Raw genomic sequence first — 18,822 nt, 5'->3', positions numbered from 1 at the left:
ACAGGGACAGTGTGTGGCACAAGTCTCTGGCTTAGCAGGTGGCACGCATCACAGTTAAGAACACGGACCTTAGAGTCAAACAAAATCGAGATCAGATTCTAGCACAAATCACACAGCTGTGTGGTCCTGAGCCAGTCACTTACCCTCTGAGGCCTGGTTCCCTCACACGTGAAGCAAACACAAAGTGTTGTGATGACTAAACATAAGGAACAAAGCACTAAGCACAGCCCCTGGTGTATAAAAAGCACTGGGTAATTGGTAGGTAATGTCTAATAACTATGTGCCTTACATTACACACTCTTCACCTTGACCTTCCTCCCTGTGGCGCCCCAGACTACCAGACACAGGGCAGAATGAGGAGATGGCTCAGAGCCAGACACCGAGGTGGCAGAGGGATGTTTTGACCGTTCACAGATACAGACAGACCACTCAGCATATACTCAAGGCCTGTGGACAATACAGACCAAAAAAAATCACAAGTTCTGCCCAGGCAGCCTGGCTCTGTGGTCTCACCTCACTGCTGGCTGTTGAGGGATGCACAAAAATTTACAACACAGAGATTCCGAAATGCATAAGCATGCTGTAAAACCTGAAGTGAACTCAACTTCAGCCTTACACCGCTAAGCAAACAGAAGGATGAGAGGGACTGTGGAAGTTTCCTGCATCTGACACGACGACATTCCGTCAGACCCGAGGCCGCCCTGAACTGCAGAGCGGAGGCAAGCGCACAAAGGATGGGGTTGCACAGGCAAACGTTAGCTGGCAGAGGCAAGGGGCTCGATTCCGCACTTGACAGTGAGGGTTCCAGACACCATATCAACCAGGCCTGTGCCTGGGGAAGGTGACCCCTAGGTTCTTTTTAAGCTTCCACTCTCCCCTAACCTCAAGGAGCAGGGGTCCCTGTGCAGCCAGGAGGAGAGGCCGGCACTCCCCCTAGAGTCCACGGCAGATCTGCTCGCCAGGGGATTCACCGTTGTTCCACTTTGACACACATCCTGCCACTTTCTCCAACGGCCCTCTCACAGCAAGAGGCCAGACCGAGAAATTCTGTCTGGCTCGTGGCATTACGATGATGGGCCCGTTTGCCACCTGCTTGGTTAGTTACACCAGGGGCAGCTCCACGATTTCATTTTGATGTAAACTGATCAAACTAACAGGAACTTTCTTTTTTCTTTAGCGTTCCACAGCCACACCAACCTGCACTGTCAGGAAACAGCAATTGCTTTGAAGGTTCGCCAGGTCTGTTACGCCAGGGGAGGCACCGGCCGGGAAGGGTAGGCCAGAGGGAGGGCCGGGCATGCCGAGGATTTGCAGACTGGTCCACAGCTAACTGCAGGCGCAGCTGCCTGGCATGACCCCACGCGGACCCCTTTGCAGGCACAAACCAAGGGTGGTTTCCGCTGGAGTCTGACCCTGAGCCTGCAGTGTTCTGCCAGACCCTGCCAAGTCGACATCAACAAGCCGAGGGACAGCCAGATCCTCGGTGCAGAGACACCGACCTGCCCGACATCAGTGCCTGGGTTACTTAGTCCAGAGGGAACAGGAACAACCCGAGAGCCCACCAGCGGGAGGTTGGTTAAAGGCAGGACTCCCACCCACCCCAGGGAGCAGAGATTGCGGAGCCGTGAAAACTATTTTTGCTCAATGAGTCTAAATAGTGAAAGGCTGCATGGATGCGCACCAAGTTGGCAACAGCGGTGGTCTCCTTTGGAAGGCAAGATCTTTAGGTTGTTTTTAACAGTTGCTTCTCTTTGTGATCAGAGGAAAAAGTGATGCAATATTGTGAGGACTGCGGCCCCGTCCACTAGGGGGTGGTGTGGTCTATTTCTCCGCCCTTCTCCTAAAGCCCGCCCAGTGTCAGGTCTCCAGGGGAAGCCCAGCGGCCCCTAGGAGCAGGTACCCCTTCCTCTCTCTCACGCTAGCCCCATCCTTGCTTCTCCTGACCTTCCCACCTCCCTCGTCGCTTCTCTTAGCTGTGCACTGAGTTCCTCCTTGTTAATTGCCAGCCCTTTCCAGCACTCTAAAGCAAATTTGTTTTGAACTAATGACCATCAGCAAATGAGGAGACCAGTACAAACACAGCGCCCGTGGTGCAAGCCGGAAGAGTTCCCACCAAGGCAGCGGCAAGGCTAAAAGACAAAGAGGCCCAAACCATTCCAGACCAACAGTTGGGCCTTTCTCGGAGCCAGACTCTGGGCCTGTGGGCCCCTGGGCAGAAGCCGCCCCCCAGCTCAGGTCCCTGGAAGACCAGACCCGAGCCTGGGGCTGCAGCCATCACTGGGTATGCAGCCCACCCCAGGGAGCAGAAAGGCTGAGTGGGAGGGAAGCCCCACCAGGCAGTCAGGGAAATTACCTCCATCCAGTCATTGCCCAGCTCCAGGCCATCACAGCTCCAGGTCAGTTCAGAGGCCCTCCTTGCTCTACCCAAACAGCATGCAGTCCAAAAGGACATAAACATCTATGCTTAAGAAGAAACATGCCCTGGCCGGTGTGGCTCAGTGACTTGAACACTGGCCTGTGAACCAAAGGGTCTCCAGTTCGATTCCCAGTCAAGACACATGCCGGGGTTGCAGGCCAGGTCTCCAGTAGGTGGCACTCAAGAGGCAACCACACATTGATGTTTCTCTTCCTCGCTTTCTCCCTCCTTTCCCCTCTCTCTAAAAATAAATAAATAAAATCTTCTTGAAAAATTTTTTTAAAAACGAAGACCCGTGACATGCACTTGGGCTGGTCGGCCTCCCAGTAACGACGCGCCTGCCCTCCTCAGGGCGGAGCTTCCCCCCGGGTTTCAGGAAGCAAAACTGTGTCGCCGCTGGCCCAGGAGGGACCTTTCTCTGCAGTGCTCCCTCTTGATGCTGGCCGCCCCCCCACCCATGCAGGGGACAGAAGTGTCTACTCCTGCACAAGCACACGCAGCAGAAGGGGACCAACATGACTTTTTCTTCTACTTGCTTTTATCTAAGAAGTGGTTATCGGTCTTCATCTTTACAGGAGTCGGATCATTCTTACAGTCTATGTATATCTCCAGTCTAGTGGGCTCCCCCTTATTTCAGAAATCCAGCAGCACTGGTCCCTGGCCGACCCAGCAGGAAGAAAAGACATGCCATGCACAGCTCCCCCACCGAGCGGGTCTGCTCCCTTGTCAGTGTGCAAAGCAGTTCATTCAAGAGATTTCCGCCTCAGGGAGTGCCAACCTTGAGACCACTGGAAACTGCCGTCAGTGGGAATTTAAGGCGCCACTAAAAACCATGCACATTAACTCATCTGCAAAGTGCATTTTAAAACAGATTATATTTTAAGACCTCTTCATGCAAATTGCATAAAAAGGAATATCAAAGGCTTTTAGAGATGTTCTGATGAGTAAAGATGACAGTTTTCAAAGTGGAAAAGTTCTTTTCCTTCAGGCGGTAATAATACGAGTGTTTAAAGGCACCAAACAGAAACCTTCCCAGAACCAGCTGTTCAACTCCGCCTCCTCTGCTCCAACCCCTGGGGGGGGGTCCAGGGCGTCAAAGTCCACAGTGGGGGTGGGGGGGTGGTCAGCCAGGGGTCACAGATCACACCTCTACTCCCAACCAGCCACTCCCTAATCAGACCCTCGCCAGCCTCCCCTGTCACCCAGACCCAGGCAGGTGGTGCACAGTGGTCTCCACCAGAGCAGCAGGCGGGGCCTGCAGCCGGGGTTGCTGCCCCAGGACTGGGACGTGGTCTGGGCAGCTTGAGCCCCAGGCACGCATGTCCACAAGCCTGGGCGCTCACCAAGCTGGAGTGACAAGGCTCACGTCTTTACTCCTTCCGCCCCTGTCTGCGTTCTATGAGCCTCTCTCTGCCTCCTTATTACTCTCTGTAAAGAGGTATTAACAACAGTATCTCTCTCTCAGGGGCGTTGTGAGGAAGAAATGAGTCGGAACACGCCAAACCTGGCTCAGAGCAAGTGCTCAGTTAGTATCATTTACGACAACTCGCATTATTCCAGACAGATGCTGCAAGCCGAGCCCACCGCACACCCTGCGCAGTGTGTCCAGGATGCTGCCTGCCTACCCAGCTCTGGGCAGCCCTGGCCCCCCGGGGTTGGGGATGGGGCCCTCCCCTGGGCCCGCAGCAACCTCCAGGTCTCTCTTCCAGAGAGATGGAGCCAGCACACTGGCCTTCTGAGGCTGGGATGGCCACTGCCCAGAATCCCCTGCTGCTGCACCCACCAACCACACAGGACACCCAGGGTCTCAGCTCTGGCCTAAACTTGCCCCAGAATTGCCTCACATGTGTTCGGCTAATGACGGCAGCATTAACAGTAATAGTTAACACTTCCACTGCTTACGTGTCAGATTGTATTACCCCTGCGGACTCATTTCATCCTCACAACAACCCTGTGATGGATGAGGAAACTGAGTCACAAATAAAGGAGTCATCAAACACTCTCAAGCCAAAGCAGAGGGGGAGTCAAACCCGACAGCAGGGCTGGGGTCCAGAGTCTCTGCTCTCAACCAAGTGCAGGTCCCCAGGCTCAGCGCTGGCTCTTCTCCTGGGGGCAGATCGGCCTCAGCAAGGACAAGCCTCTTGTCCGACCCACCTCAGGCTCGCCACCTCCCCCCACAGCTCCCCACTGGACAATCCAACCTATTCAGAGTAAGATGTGGGGGCCCAGGCTCCACGCTAGCAAATAAACAGCATGTCAGGCCTTTCCTGGCCCCCTGGCCCCCATCCTCACCGCTAGCTCAGTGTCTAAACTCCAGAGAACCATGGAAGAAAAATGCACGGAGCCCATGTCCCTGACACTGCAAATGCCACCAGAGGTGACCCCCCAAGTGCAGACTCTGAGGCCTTCCAACAGGCAAATTTTACCAGTTCGTGACTGATGTGTGCGAACTCCGCGTGCCTTACATTACAGAGGACCCCCTGCTACACTCCCCTCACCGTGCGTGAGTAAATATACGTGCTAAAAAAAACTGGATGAAAGATTCCTTCTCCCACAGTCATCTTAGCAACCCGAGTTTGCAGGTTCCCAGCAGGTTCCCAGCTGGCCAGGCTTTTCCTCCCTGGGTTGGTTTCCACATGAGGCTCTGCTGCCCCCTGGTGGCACAGCCTCACTCTCCTGCTCTCACTAGTTCAAGTACTGATTGACCCTCAGCCTAAGGACCTCGAATTTCGGTATTACAAGTCCTTGCGTCTGAAGTCGCTTATTCACTCACTCAAGCACTTGTTCAGAGCAAACCTGGCTTACAAGCCCTTCCAGTTAGTTTTCTTCCTTCTTGTCCCACCTTTTCCCTCTTGGCCTCCTTTGGGAAAGAGTCCTTCCACCACTAGATTCGATTCCTCGTTCAACTGCTCCCCTTCTCCACACACTGTTCCCATCGGAGGTGGCAGTGCCCCAGAGGCACCTTTGGTGACTGCGGGGACCCCCTGGCTGTTCTTCTGTTTGCCCCGCAGCTTACTAAACATTTTGTCTTTTCTAGACCAACTTTTCCATGATCTTCCTAGACCACAGAGAAAGGTTTCGATGTGTGTTTCCGAGGTCCCTGCTTTCAGAAACTGCTGCCAATGCCAAAGGGGCAGAAAAGAGGGAGGTAAGGCACAGACGCCACCCAGGCTCCACACCCGAGTCCCTGGGGCAGGATGCCAGCCCTTCTCTCCCCGGACTGAAACTCTAGAGAACGGTGCCGTTGGCTGAGGGCTCAGGTGGGCAATGAGCTCAAAGCTTGGCTCCCGGAAGGAACACGGGACCCTGCGATGGGCCTCCAGGGCACAGTTTCCAAGAAGGAAACCAGAAAGAAGAATGACCATTTGCATGGTAACAAAGTGCACATCCATGGGGCAAAGCTCCTCACTGGGTGAGAGGCAGTGAGGAACATAACGTGCTTCCTCTTTTGGATTTAGTCCATTTTTCTCTGAGAATTACTGTCTTCAGAGTGTTGTGTTGGGGGCGGGGGGGGCGGGATGTGGATATTTAGTCCAAAGTTACTGGCTGAAATGCTGGGAAGAATTCAAAGCTCACAATGGTGAGGAGACTGTGAAAGAGACAGCCTGGAGCACCTGAACCCACCCTACGCTGTGCCCACCAAACCCCACCCCACACCCCTCATCTTCAGAGGAGCTCAGGTGTAACAGGGTGCAGCCCAGAGGGGACCCAAGATAGGGATTTGGAATGGGGTCCAGAACTCAAGGTGTCCAGGAAATATTAGAAAGATATAAAGGATGTCCTCACCCCTTCCCCCCACCGGTGTGAGTTGGGGGAAGGGACACATGGAGCAGGACCATGCGGAGCTATTTTGTACAGCAACAGCTTTGCAGCTAAGCTCTGGCACAGTCATTTAACATATCTATAACCTTTAACTGGTTTCATAGATATGTTAAATAGCTGTGGCCATGCTTTGAGCCAGGGAGACGGGAGTGACTTCCACCCAAGATGTGACTGGGGGGCAGCTCCCCCTGGTTACAGCACCTGAGTGAGAGCTTGGAGATGACTGGGTCTATGACATGGGGCCACACCTGCCCAGACTCATGATGGCAGCCCAGTAAACCTGGAAGAATACAGGAATCCTGGCAAGTGTAACTGATTGTAGGAGTCAGAAATGGGGGTGCAGAGGAAGGTTGGCGTGAGGATTTAAACCCAGACTTGGCAGCCATGCGAGAAAAGAGAATCACGAGGCTTTGGGAGAGTAGGGACCCCCACAGCTTTGGTGAGAGTGAGAACCATGTGGCTTTATGGTGCTCCCTTTTGCCACGTGGCTTAGGAAGGAGAAACTTTGTCTGGAAAAAAAGGGGTGAAAGGACTCTTGCTGGTGGGCCATGAGAAGGTGCCACATGGCTTTGAATTAACTGGAGATCATGGTGGCAAGACAGCTGATGGTGCCGGGAGCCTGAATCACAGACTTCTCCTCCTTTTCCTGTGATACAGTACCCCAGTTTAGGGCAGAGGGAGAAGGAAGGACTGTGTGCGTCTGGGGGTACCCTAAAGGACTTTAATATTTTAATGAAGACATTAGGTCACTACTTTAAGTCTGTATAGTTTTAAATAAATATTTCCTTTCCTTTTCACAAATCTCTGGCATTGAGAGATGTCTTTCCTCTGGCAGTGGGCATAGCGAACCTAGTGGGGGATCCTTTCAGTAATATTATATCATATACCCCCTTGGGTCTACAGGTTACAGATATGTTGTCCTTGGGTCTGTTCTGTAACAAGGGCAGTGGTTCCCAATCTCCAGATGCATCAGCATCACCTGGGGGCCCCCTCCCCCTGCCCCCATGCCCTGAGTGTCTGACTCAGCAGGGCTAGGGTGGGCCCGAGCACCTGCATTCCCACGAGTTCCCAGGTGACCCTGATGCCGCTGGTCCGGGGACCACACTCTGAGAACCAGGGTTAGAAGACCAGCTGCCATCACCAACCACCTCTGTCTTCTACACAGTGATTGTAAACACAGTTTTCACACAGACGTAAAATTACTTCAGGACAAAAGGATGACCGATCCCGGGTACCCCGAACCGAGGTGTGCGAGACCACATGTTAGCGTGAATCTGCCTAGAACACCAATTTCACTTAAAGATCTGCAGAGGGAAAAAAGTTAAGTAACTGGACATTTTAAAACATGGCATGACTATTACACTGCAGAAAGGTACTTTTGAGTATAAAGCATCAGTTAGTGGAAGTTTTAAGACACAATTAAGGGATTTCTAAGAACTCTAGGACTCTTCTGGGGGGCAGGTTTCATGTTGTCCTCCAAAAAGGTGCGCCATTGGCCCTGCACCTTAAACCACATTTCTGGGCCTGTGTGTACATGTGTGGGGGCTTGCACATGTGTGTGTGGTGTGCTCACATCTGTGTACACATAGGTACTGCGGTGCAGGTGTGCACTGCGTGTGCATGCACATCATTCTCCTCACCTCCATCAGGACCGTTCTGTTTGGGCGTGGGTGGAAGCAAGGTCCCTGAGAAACGCTGTTTGGGGTATTTTCAATTACTAACACCGCAGGTGAATTAATTTCATAAATGTGTTCCATGAGGCTAGCTGTGTAGCGAGACAAAACTGTATGAGTAAGAGGAAGAGTGAGGTGGGAGCGATGAAGGCAGCTTGACAAGAGCTTCCGACGAGGCTGCTCGCGGGAGAAGGCAGGCAGGGCCCTGGGCCGCACCAGGCTCCCAGACCCGAAAGCACTGCTGCCTTCCGCCTCTTCAGCTTCCCACCTAAGTAGCCCCGAACAAGTCCCAGGCTATAGAAGTTTGTAAAAATAAAGTTTTGTAAAAATAAAAATAAATACTATTTGCCAACCAACAGCTTAGACAGTTTCTCTTCCTACTTTTCAAGCAATACCACGAGAGTCCAATTCTTTCTCCCCCCGGGACTACCTGCAGGGTTCCCCGAGTTCCTCGCTGCGCCCACTTATTACTCCTGGTTGCCACAGTCCACTGAGAATCAGGGTTGGAACAAGTCGACCTTAGTTTTGAAGGCTTTTTTCTCACAGAAGGCTTTGTTCCTCCTGAACTACTTATTATGTTAAAAAAAATCAAGACAATAATGTGTGTTTTAAATTTGTGGGCATCCCCGAATAAGAACACTCAGGGGGAACATGTCAAAACACCAATCCCACCCCCCGGGACCCACCTGCCCGATGAACTCCGGGAAGCTGAGGATGGGCCCGTTGTGGAAGACGGGGTAATAGAAGACGTAGGCCATCATCCAGGGCAAGGAGTAGAAGGTGCGCCCAGCGGGCAGCTGCTGCCAGCAGAACTCGAGGCTGAAGCTGGTGTAGTACAGGCAGCGAACGGTCAGCGTGAACTGCAGCAAGTAGTACTCGTTTTCTGTCTTGTACCACCCTCTCTGCAAAGCCAACAGGGGAGAACAGCCCATGAGCGGCAAGGAGGCACATCGTCCAGTCTCTGAGGAAGGAGATTTCTCCCACGGGTAGAGCAGTAGCTGTACCGTAAAGGGAGTCGAGAACCACTAAACAGCAGGAAAATCTCCTTGGTAATCAAAACGAGCAGTTAATAAGCAGTGGGCAGAGGAGTGCCTCTGACATCAACCATCAGGCTTAGCATTAAGCCTGATGCAACAAGGAAGATTTTCCAGATCCACATCTACCAGATACCTCCCGTGGGTTACCGGGATGTTAGCCACAACCAGTGGATGCTTTGACAGCTCCTCCCACAATTCCGGAGACAGAGAGAGGCACACAGGCTGTCCACTAGCTTACCTGCCCCACCATGCTCTTTCCCTTGACTGCCGACCCCCAGCACACCAATTCTAAGTGCCCTCACTTGAACCAACGAATGAGCAAATGAATGAACAAGTGAACAAAATTAAGACACTGTGGGAGATCCAGTTCCACAGCAAGAGGATGTAATAAAATTCCCAACATTTTCTGTGCAAAGAAATACCTGCCTTATCTGCCTCAGGGGCTGCGGTGGTGCCAGATGAGGCAAGGAATGTGCAAGTTTCCTATAAATTGTACAGCACCCGATGGATGATGTTTTGTTAAATGCATAGGGAACTGTTGCTTTCTTGTCCCTTTACTCCTGACCCTCTGCTCCGGTGACATGTGCCACCATCTATGCCTACCCAAACCGGGAGAAAAGTACAGGGTTAGCCCTGTGCAACCTCGGAGGACTTCTCTGGAAAAGACCTGACTGCAGAATGCAACACCAGGGTTCACATGCATCAACCCCATGTGGCCACTAGGAGGAGCCCCACCACAGTTGTTCAACTGATTCTTGCCTGAAACCAAAGGTATCTACCGGCTGGGGGCACTGCCAAAGGGACCACCTCCTTCCACAAGGTAAAGGGAGAGCGACACTTACCTTCATCTCCTCCACATCTTGCAGCCTCAGTGTGGAGAGCAGGAAGAGAGAACAGAGCCAGGACAGGAACAGCGACCGGAACTGGGCCACGCAGAAGGCAACGATGGTGTGGAGGAAGATCATGGCTGTTCCCTGGGCCCCCAGCACGCACCAGCAGGCCCACATTCCGTAGGTGGTGAGGATCCAGGGTCTGTACTGCGCACGGGGACCCAGTGAGAGAGACACGGAGGGCGGGGAGGGAAGGAAAGAGAGAGGGGTGAGCTAGGGGGCATTGTTATTGAAGATCCCGCACCGGAGAGGCCGGTGCTTAGGAGCGACCCCCTGTGCGCAGGATCCCGCAGAAGAGAAGGCGGAGGCGAGTACCGGTGAACATGGAGTCTCAGGGAGAAGCCCGGGCCGTCCAAACCACGGGAGGCTTCGCAAGTCGAAACGACAGATTCAAAATTAAGTATCTAGTTACATTTTTATTTATTAGCATATTATGTAGTCACATTTATGTCACAGAGAAAGTGTATGTTACCTGCTTTCTGAGATATTGAGGCCTTTGCACAGTCAACCTGATGAAAACATTTAGTCTTATTTTAGGAGAATCAGAGAATACCTTTCTTTTAATTATCAAGTTTTAATAGTGATTAACATTGAATGCCTAAATAGATCAATTAACATGTCTTTGCTTTTATGATATACTCTTGGCCATATCCGTCATCCTTAAAACCACAATAATGTTTTAACATTGTTTGAGAGGCAACATATCATCGCAGTTTAATTACTCAAGCTTTGAAGTCCAGCTGCCTAAATAAACCCTGGCGCGCCCGTTAACTAGCTGTGTAACCCTACGAAACTTGCTCAATGTCTCTGTGCCTCAGATTTTTTCATATATAAAATTAGGATGGTACCAGTGTCTACTTCAGAAGGTCGCTGTGAGAATTTAGTAAGTAAATGCATGTAACATGCTTACAGTGGTGTATGCATACATCGTACATAGAGCAGAAATACTAGCTGTTATTTCTATAGGAAACTATGATGTGTCTGTTCAGTGTGCACTAAAAAGTGTGGTTTCTAGGAATGTCTTCTTGTAAAAACAAGGACTTCTTTAAGGGCAAGTCAGCTGTGGGCTGAAAATTGCAAATCCCATGCTTAGATGCTAACTCTCCCAAGTTATTGCTGGAGTGCAATTTTCCCTACACCTACGGCTCCCGCTCAAGAGAAAACATTCGAAATGGGTGACTACGTCAGGCACTCTCAAGTTCCAACAAAATCAAAGAAATCTGCAGCTCATTTTTACTATTTTTCCATCCTATTACCCACAGAAAACGGCCGCATAAATTTGCCTCAGACTTTCCCCCAAACACTCACCTCTGGGCAGAGTGCGAGTATACGGAACAAGGTCGCCAAAGACTATTTTAAGAAGTAGTTACAACAAATGAAAAAAAAGGGGGTTCTTTTCCACCATGACCTACAGCATTTACCACTTGGAATTCTTTCTCATGCTACATGCTTATACATACACATGGCTGGCTACATTTTTATTAAGTGCTATTTGATCCATTTGGAAAAAGCCTGTTTTCTGGGATTCGTTTCGAAATTTAACCACAGACTTAAGCTGCTTCAACTTGGAAAAGCTGAACAGACATTCAGGAAATACACTCAATAGTGCTGTGCAGACCTGCTTGTGAGACGCCCTGATGAACCTCACTGTGCTCACACAAGCTGCCCTGGGGCACACGAGCTGGCCCCACGTTCTCACCCCCCACCGCCTTCCTCCTGCCAAACAGCACAGACGGACGACACCTGACGTCACTCTAAGACCTCACAGAAAATGCTCTCGAGTACACATCACGTCCTCTACCAACCCTCGGATCACCTGCTCCTTCTCCTGAGGAGGTAAAGGCAACTCAGCGTGAACAGGCGGTGAAAAGGAAAGGTGTGAGCAACGCCGAAGAAACACCTGCACAGTACTGCTTTTCATTGTCTATAAAAATGCGATTCAAATCCCATCCTCAAAACTCCACTAAAATGCTGATATAGCATGAGCAGCCTTCCATCCCTCATTCGGAAACTTAAACAGCATGTCACATTTGGGACTAGCTGTCCCCTCAGCATAATTCCCTGGAGAGTCATCCAAGTTGCTGCGGGTATCAAAGCTTTGCTCCCCGTATGCCGTGTAGCATTCCACGGCATGGACGTACCACCGCTTGTTTAACCATCCGCCCACCGAGGGTCATCTGGGCTATTTCCAGTTTGTAGTTGTTACAGACAAAACCAGTATGAACATCTGCATTTGTGTGAAAACGAGTGCTCACTTCTCTGGGATAAACACCCAAGCATGAACTCGCAGGGTTGCATGGCAGTTGCATGGTTAGTGCTCCCAGAAACGCCACACAACCTTCCAGAGTGGCCATCTCACATTCCCACCAGCAACGGATGAGTGATCCACCATGTGGGCATCCTCACCGGCATGTGGTGTTGTCACTAGGCTGCAGCGGAGCCATTCTGGCAGGCATGCAGGGGTCCCTCACCGGGGCTTTCATCTGCATTCGAGATGCTCTTTCAAAGGACGACAAAGTGTGAGCAACCTGAAGCTTGAAAATAAGGCAGGTTGAACTTTGCTGGGTGCATACTGGGTGGGTGGACGATGGGTGGGGTGGATGGGTCGATGTGTGGATGGGTAGATAGATGGATATGCTTGAACTTTGCTAGGTGCAAAGTTCATCAGAACTATCCCAACCCCCTTGACTGGCTCTGTTCCAGGCTCTTCAGTTTCTAACAGAAGATAAAAAGAAGGCAGGGAAAGAAGAGCAACGTATTAAGAAACTTCTGTGGCACTAAGACAACGCCAGCTAAGAATACACTGGCCTTTCTGATGGGACACAGTGCCTGCTGCCCAGACTGAAGGAGGGAGACAACCTCACTCCCCGTGCCCCTGCTCCCTGCGTTTACACAGGATTCACTTCTCCAAAGGGGAAGGGGCTCTGGCTCCCCACTTGCTGGCCTCCCTCAGAAGGCTAGTCCTGTCTTGTTCACATTCTAAGAGTGTAAACCCAGAAGCCAACACAGTACCGAACATACAGCAGGTGTTTCATAAATACTGGGTGGGTGGGTGGATGATGGGCGGGGTGGATGGGTCGATGTGTGGATGGACAGATAGATGGATATGCTTCTCCAAGTCTTGGGATTTAACCTGGTAGTTATGAATAAGAAACAACGAGAAATGAGCGCCAATGTTTTGGGCTTTCTGGTCCACTGCTGTGAGATCCTGCTGCTTCCAGAGTCTCTGCTTGTACCACTTCACCCCTCGTAATCAAAGGCCGCTTTGCCAGTGCCTGTGGAACATGCACATCACCTCTCACTGCCTGCTGTGTGTTCTCCACTCACGGGGGTCTTTTATGCTGGGAGGACCTCAAACAGTTTGCACCCAGTAGGGCGCAGGCACCAGGCTATGAAAGCCGACCTCGGTGACAGAACCTGCTGCCTGTCACCCCACGGAAGTCTTCCGGGGGACAGACCCAGTGAGCTGGCACATTTCCAAGGCTGAAGTCAGCACTGCTGAGAACTGACCCAGAGCCGGCCCTCCTTTCTCTTGTAAATCTACATTCCTCAGAGCCTCTCCACGGGGAGGCAGGGCCCAGCCACAGGAAGGGCTGGCTGGCAGCAACCCCTCTCGCACCAGCGCTCCTTACACTCCTGCTTTTCTGGGCTGTGAGCGCAGACTGATAATAGGATGCGCCTGAGCAGCTTCCCTCATTATCTCGTCTCTGTGGGGAGGAGCGAGAATGTGGAGCCTCGGCGCGGACTCCTGTTGGCAACTGCACCAGACTTCGCTGCGCGTTAGTGCTTTTTGTACATCTGCCCAGACAGCACTTGGGGGAGCGTTGATCGAGAAGCAAATAAAAGGAGCCGATCAATAATCCTTCTTCGTGGCATAGCTTATTACATACTACACAATCGAGGGCAGCCGCTGCCAAAAAAAAAAAAAATATGTCGATAACATCTCCCCGAACAAACGGGGGGAAAAACAAAACCAGCCCCGAGTCCAAGCACCTCCATCCTGGCCTGCTTCTCCCGGGCGCACAGGCCGGCGGGCCCCCACAGAGGGGACCTCATCCCTCCCTGGACGTGCGCCGGTGGAGGCGGCGGCGGCGGCGGCGGAGTCTGCTTCCAGGAAAACCATTAGTGCCTGAGATTCCCATTAGGTGTGCGGTTTCGGGAACGGGCTGGCAGGGCGCGCCCGCCCACCGCGGTCCTCCAGAGGTTAGTTTACTCATCTCAGCCAACGTGCTTTTCGGTCCTGTGGCCGATGAGCTCAGCCGGTCGGGCCCAGATGCTAATGATGTGGGTTCTGCCGGTGAGAGGGGCAGCGAAAACTCTGCCCTGAGGGCGGCAACAGCACCCACCCTCGGCCCCCCCAAACCAGGCCAGCCTTCTTGAAACGTCCGTGCGGGGTTATTTTTAGTTCTGAGGGCAGAGAACACAATGTCTCAGGTGGTGGTGAGGCCGCGGGGGGGGGCGTGCAAGAAGGGGGCAGCGGCCCGCCCCGCCCCGCACGCACGCAGTCCAAGCACAACAGACCCGCAGTCCGGCCCGGGCACTCGGCCTCCCCTCCCAGGGCACCGGCCCCAGCTCAGGCTCACCAAACCCCGAGAGCCCTGCCCAGAGGAAAGGCACCTAACCTCAGCCAAGGAGCTCAGTGGAAAGTTTTATTACTTGTCATGGCAAAAGAGGAAAAGGAAAAGAAAAAGGAAGAAAACCACACTTTGGAAACTACCCTGCCTGTCTCTGGAAGGAGGCAGGGCTCCCCAAGGGAGAGATCGGGTGAGAGACCAGACAGACGGAGGGGGAAGACCCTTCGGGGTTAAGGGCTGTATCCCGGAGAACTGCTGACGCCCGGCCCTGCACCGCACCGTCCACAGTTCCCGATGCCTCCAAAGGGTGGAGAAACACAGGAACTGCAGCCCAAATCTTCCACCCTGAGTAAGGTCCAAAACACCCACCCGAATTCAGGCCATCTGGAACACTCCGTCCAGGTGGTGACAGCGCGGAGCTAACGGGCCAAAGCTGTGGTTCCTACTTATTACATAAGGGCCCAGCAGACACAGACAAGGCAAGCACTGTGCCCCAGCCCCAGCCAGAGCCCGGCTCACAGCTGTCGCACAAATCAGACCTGTGGCCGCAGAGGGGACGGGAGAGAGACACACACACACACACAAAGATCACTCTGTGAACTCTGCCTCACTCCAAGAGAAAACACAGACACCTCCTGCCGACTTGGGGAAAGATGTGCCCCGCAGACAAAAAGACATGTCCGCCTGTCCACCGTGCCTGGTAATGAGATGCAAAGCTGAACTAAGCAAACAACTCTACTTCCTTCGAGCCACAGCTCAAAGCCACATCCTCAGAAGCCCTCCCTGTCACCCCGAGGCAGATGTGGCCCACGCCTCCCCCCAGGCACCCAGCCCACCACCACATCAGGTCCAGCACTGAGATCAGAGTTTGGTCTCCTCTGCACCGTAACTTCTCACTCAACTTTCCAAAGAAGGGGCGGTGTCTCCCAATCTCTTCCCCCAGGACCCAGCGGGCACTGGAAATAGGGTCAGAGGAAGACAGTCGGGAGGGGAATGGTGGTGTGCTGGCACAGACAGCCTCCGCCCCTGCAGACTTCGCTGTCTCCAGAGAGCCGCCTCCTTGCTGGAACACCGTGGAGGAGACGGCCCCCAGGAGCACACGCAGACCGCACACGCAGCACACGCCAAACGCCAGCGGACGCCAGCAGATGCCAGCACTTACTTGGCATTTATCACGTGCAAGCAGAACCTTAAAAAATATCAGACCCTCGGCGCTACCCCAAGAAGCAAGTGCTGCCACCCCCGTTGCACACACGAGGGAAGGAACCCAAAGACTAACTTAAGACTGTGTAGCTTACACCCCCAAAGCTGGGATTCAGCCATTCCGAACACTGCCTCCCAAGATGGCAAGAGCCTTAACTCAAAATTACAAGCAAGTTAAGTGGAAGGACATCTATATTCTAACCTAGGCAGACTTCTGATGGTAGTGAGTGCAAAAGAGGAGCTGACAATTGCAGAAGTTTAGAAAGGGGGAAGAGCATCAAGCCAAGAAGATAGAGTTCATCTACATTCCACATTCCCGAAGGGTGTTACACCTCCTCCAACAGAGGGCAGATCGGCTCTTGGAGACAAGAAAAAGCATAAAGCACAGGCATGCATACAGTACATAAACAGATACTCAGTATGTCTGTGGTTAAAACTTCATCGAGTAGTGCCCTGGCGGGTGTGGCTCAGTTGCCTGGAGCGCCATCCCTAAAGCCGGAAGACCACAGGTTCCATCTGGTCAGGGCACGTGCCTGCAGTGCCGGTACACCCCAGGTGGGGGCGCGTTCAAGAGGCAACTGTCCATATTTCTCTCCCTCTCTCTCTCCCTCCCTTCCCCTCTCTCTAAAAGTGACAATTAGGAAGAAATACCTGAAAAGGATAGCAGGGGGTTGGGAACAATAACGAAGAAAGCTAGAGAAAGACTGACTGACCTTCAAGAGGCGAACAAGAAGTAGCAAGAGCAAGAGGGGAGCAAAGCAGACCCACCAGACAGGGCCACGCCGGCCGGATGCACAGGACAGGGGCGTGGGGAGTGCAGGACACGCAGAGGCCAGGGTGCCCAGGGCAACCTCGCCTTTCCTTCTACCTGGCGCTTCATTCCTCCCCAGGATCAATCAGAAACATATCGAACATCAAGCACAGAGAAAGGAATATTTATTAACTTTGCCGGGTGTACAAAGGAAAATGAAACAGCACCAGCACAGCCACAAGCAGCTGAAGAAAGGCAAGACTCTCAGTGCCCAGAGGGCCCTGGGCGGCCACCCGGAGCCCGTCCATGTCCCTCCCCAGCCAGCGTCACCACCATCCTGAATTTTGTAGCTATTTTCTACCATCTTCTCTTTCTTCGTAAATTTGCAAGTGTGACTTTGGTTTGTGCACTCCTGAGCTTTAAGCACGTGGGACCATATCTGAGAGACTGCTCTGCAACTTACCCTATTAGCTCAGTGTTGCAACCCACAAATTCACCCATGCGCATAACTGTGGCTTTACTTCCAATCCTTTATATTCATTGCTTTGACAAATAACTTGGAGGAAGTAAGTGCAGGATAAGAATGTGTTAATTCTGTGTCGTGAGTGTCTGATCTATCATTAACAATTTGTTCTCCTCTTTCCCAGGCTTCCAAGGCTGGCATCCATGTCTACTGACTCTCAGCTCAGGGCTCTATCTTCACAAGAAGCAAAGGAGAAAGAGGTGTGAAAGGAAGTGCCGCGCACAGTCGTACCTTCCTCGCAATCTGGTTGGCCATTTGCGACACAGCCAGGTGGCCGAGGAGAAGCCACACCAGCCGCTGCTTGCCCCACTCCATCCAGAAGCTCCACTCAAAGTCAGTCCGGTCCTAAACAGGCCAAAAGAGGAGTTTATCAGAAGGGTTCCAGTGCATGTCTGAGGCAGAGCACAAACTCCAGTTCATAAACCAGCTCAAAGAAGGCCGATGGGAGTCCAGCCTCTGCACAGTGGGACTCAGCAGCACTCCCAGCCTTTGCCCCAAGCCCCCCCGCCCCCGCATGCCGCTCCCCTCCAGCTTGGCTGGTTGTTGCCATTCTCCAGACGAGTGTCTTTGTTCAAGCTGATCTCCCAGGACCTCTGTGGACTGGAAACTATTATTATACCCATTTTGTAAAAAATAAAGCAGGGTTAAAGAATTCAACCCAATCACACAGGTGGTGTGCGTGATGAGCTGAGGCCACTCAGTTCAGCTACCCAGGCGTCCTCGCTTAACACGGGAAACGTAAACCGGACACTAGGAAAATCGCTTCAGGTTGTGTTAACTCTCGCTGCCGTTTGGAGGCAAGAGGATAATTTGAGGGAGACGTTAACTATTTCCCTATAAGATTCTAATGAAAGAGTAAAAGGCAGGCTTCTCTTCCCTGTGTCTGCATCTGCACCAGCCCCTGTGTCTATGCGGCGCCCTGGAGAGGAAGGTGAACCGGGCTCTGGCGAGATGGGACTCGGGGATGCCTGGGACTGAGGGACAACCCTGAAGCTCTTAGCCTCAGGAGCCCCGGGGCGGTCATGGCGGCCCAGCTGGGCATGGAGGCTGGGGAAAGAATCCCCCAGTGACTTTTTTTCCTCACCCGAGGACGTGTTTTCATTGCTTTGAGAGAGAGAGGTGGTTGAGAGTCAGAAACATCGATTGACTGGTTGCCTCCTGTACACACCCCCACCAGGGAACGAGCCTGCAGCCTAGGCGTGTGCCCTGACTGGGACTGAACCCACAGCCTTTCAGTTACGGGATGGTGTTCCAACCAACTGAGCCACACTGGCCAGGGCTCCCCCCGGGACTGCTGATGCTGAACAACTCATCAGTCTCTGCAAGTAGAACTCCGGGGCAAAATTAATTGGATTCAGAGTAAAATGTGGGAGTGGGGGGTTAACCTGAGGATTGAGGGGAACCTTCATACCAGTTACACATATTGTAAAATTTTTTTCCCAGAAGGTAAAGTATAGATAAAATTGACTTTGATTCAAAGAAGACTATGAAGGCGGAGGTGGCAAACCTAGCAGCTAAGGCTGCAGGCTTAGCTTGGTTTGCACCCCAGGTCTACCCACACACGGCTGTGATGACCTTGAGCCAGAACTTCACCTTCCTGCTCTGTCAGCTCCTGTGATGACAGTGCAGGTCTTCTAGGGTTTTGTGAGGTTCAATGAGAGTAAGTATCTCGTTATGTCAAAATAGGACCTGGTGCACAGCACTCACTAAATATAACATAAACACACATTCGCCACTAATGGTGGTCCGCATGCTTCCCATCGTGTGTGAACCAGCCGTGATTGTATCATGCTGCATACTATGCCACTTGTTAAAATAAGGGGTTTTTTTTCATTTTTAAAATGAAGAAACATAGTACTGTGTATTCCCAAATGACACATGTTCCTCACACCCTATATCCTGATAAACACTGACACGCATACAACCTCCTCAC

General features: G+C 52.2%; 1 protein-coding gene across 1 annotated transcript in view; it reads right to left on the bottom strand.

Moving 5' to 3' along the window:
• The window catches only part of HHAT (hedgehog acyltransferase), a 223,980-nt gene that overhangs the window by 178,363 nt on the left and 26,795 nt on the right, over nt 1-18,822 (bottom strand). The window contains 3 exon segments of the mRNA XM_028530785.2: nt 8,598-8,813; nt 9,791-9,985; nt 17,121-17,234. Coding sequence (XP_028386586.1) covers nt 8,598-8,813; nt 9,791-9,985; nt 17,121-17,234 — 525 coding nt within the window.

Source organism: Phyllostomus discolor, chromosome 14 (assembly GCF_004126475.2).
Source record: "Phyllostomus discolor isolate MPI-MPIP mPhyDis1 chromosome 14, mPhyDis1.pri.v3, whole genome shotgun sequence".
Taxonomy (NCBI): domain Eukaryota; kingdom Metazoa; phylum Chordata; class Mammalia; order Chiroptera; family Phyllostomidae; genus Phyllostomus; species Phyllostomus discolor.
Note: the sequence above shows the minus strand (reverse complement) of the source record. Positions and strands in the feature narration are given on the sequence as shown.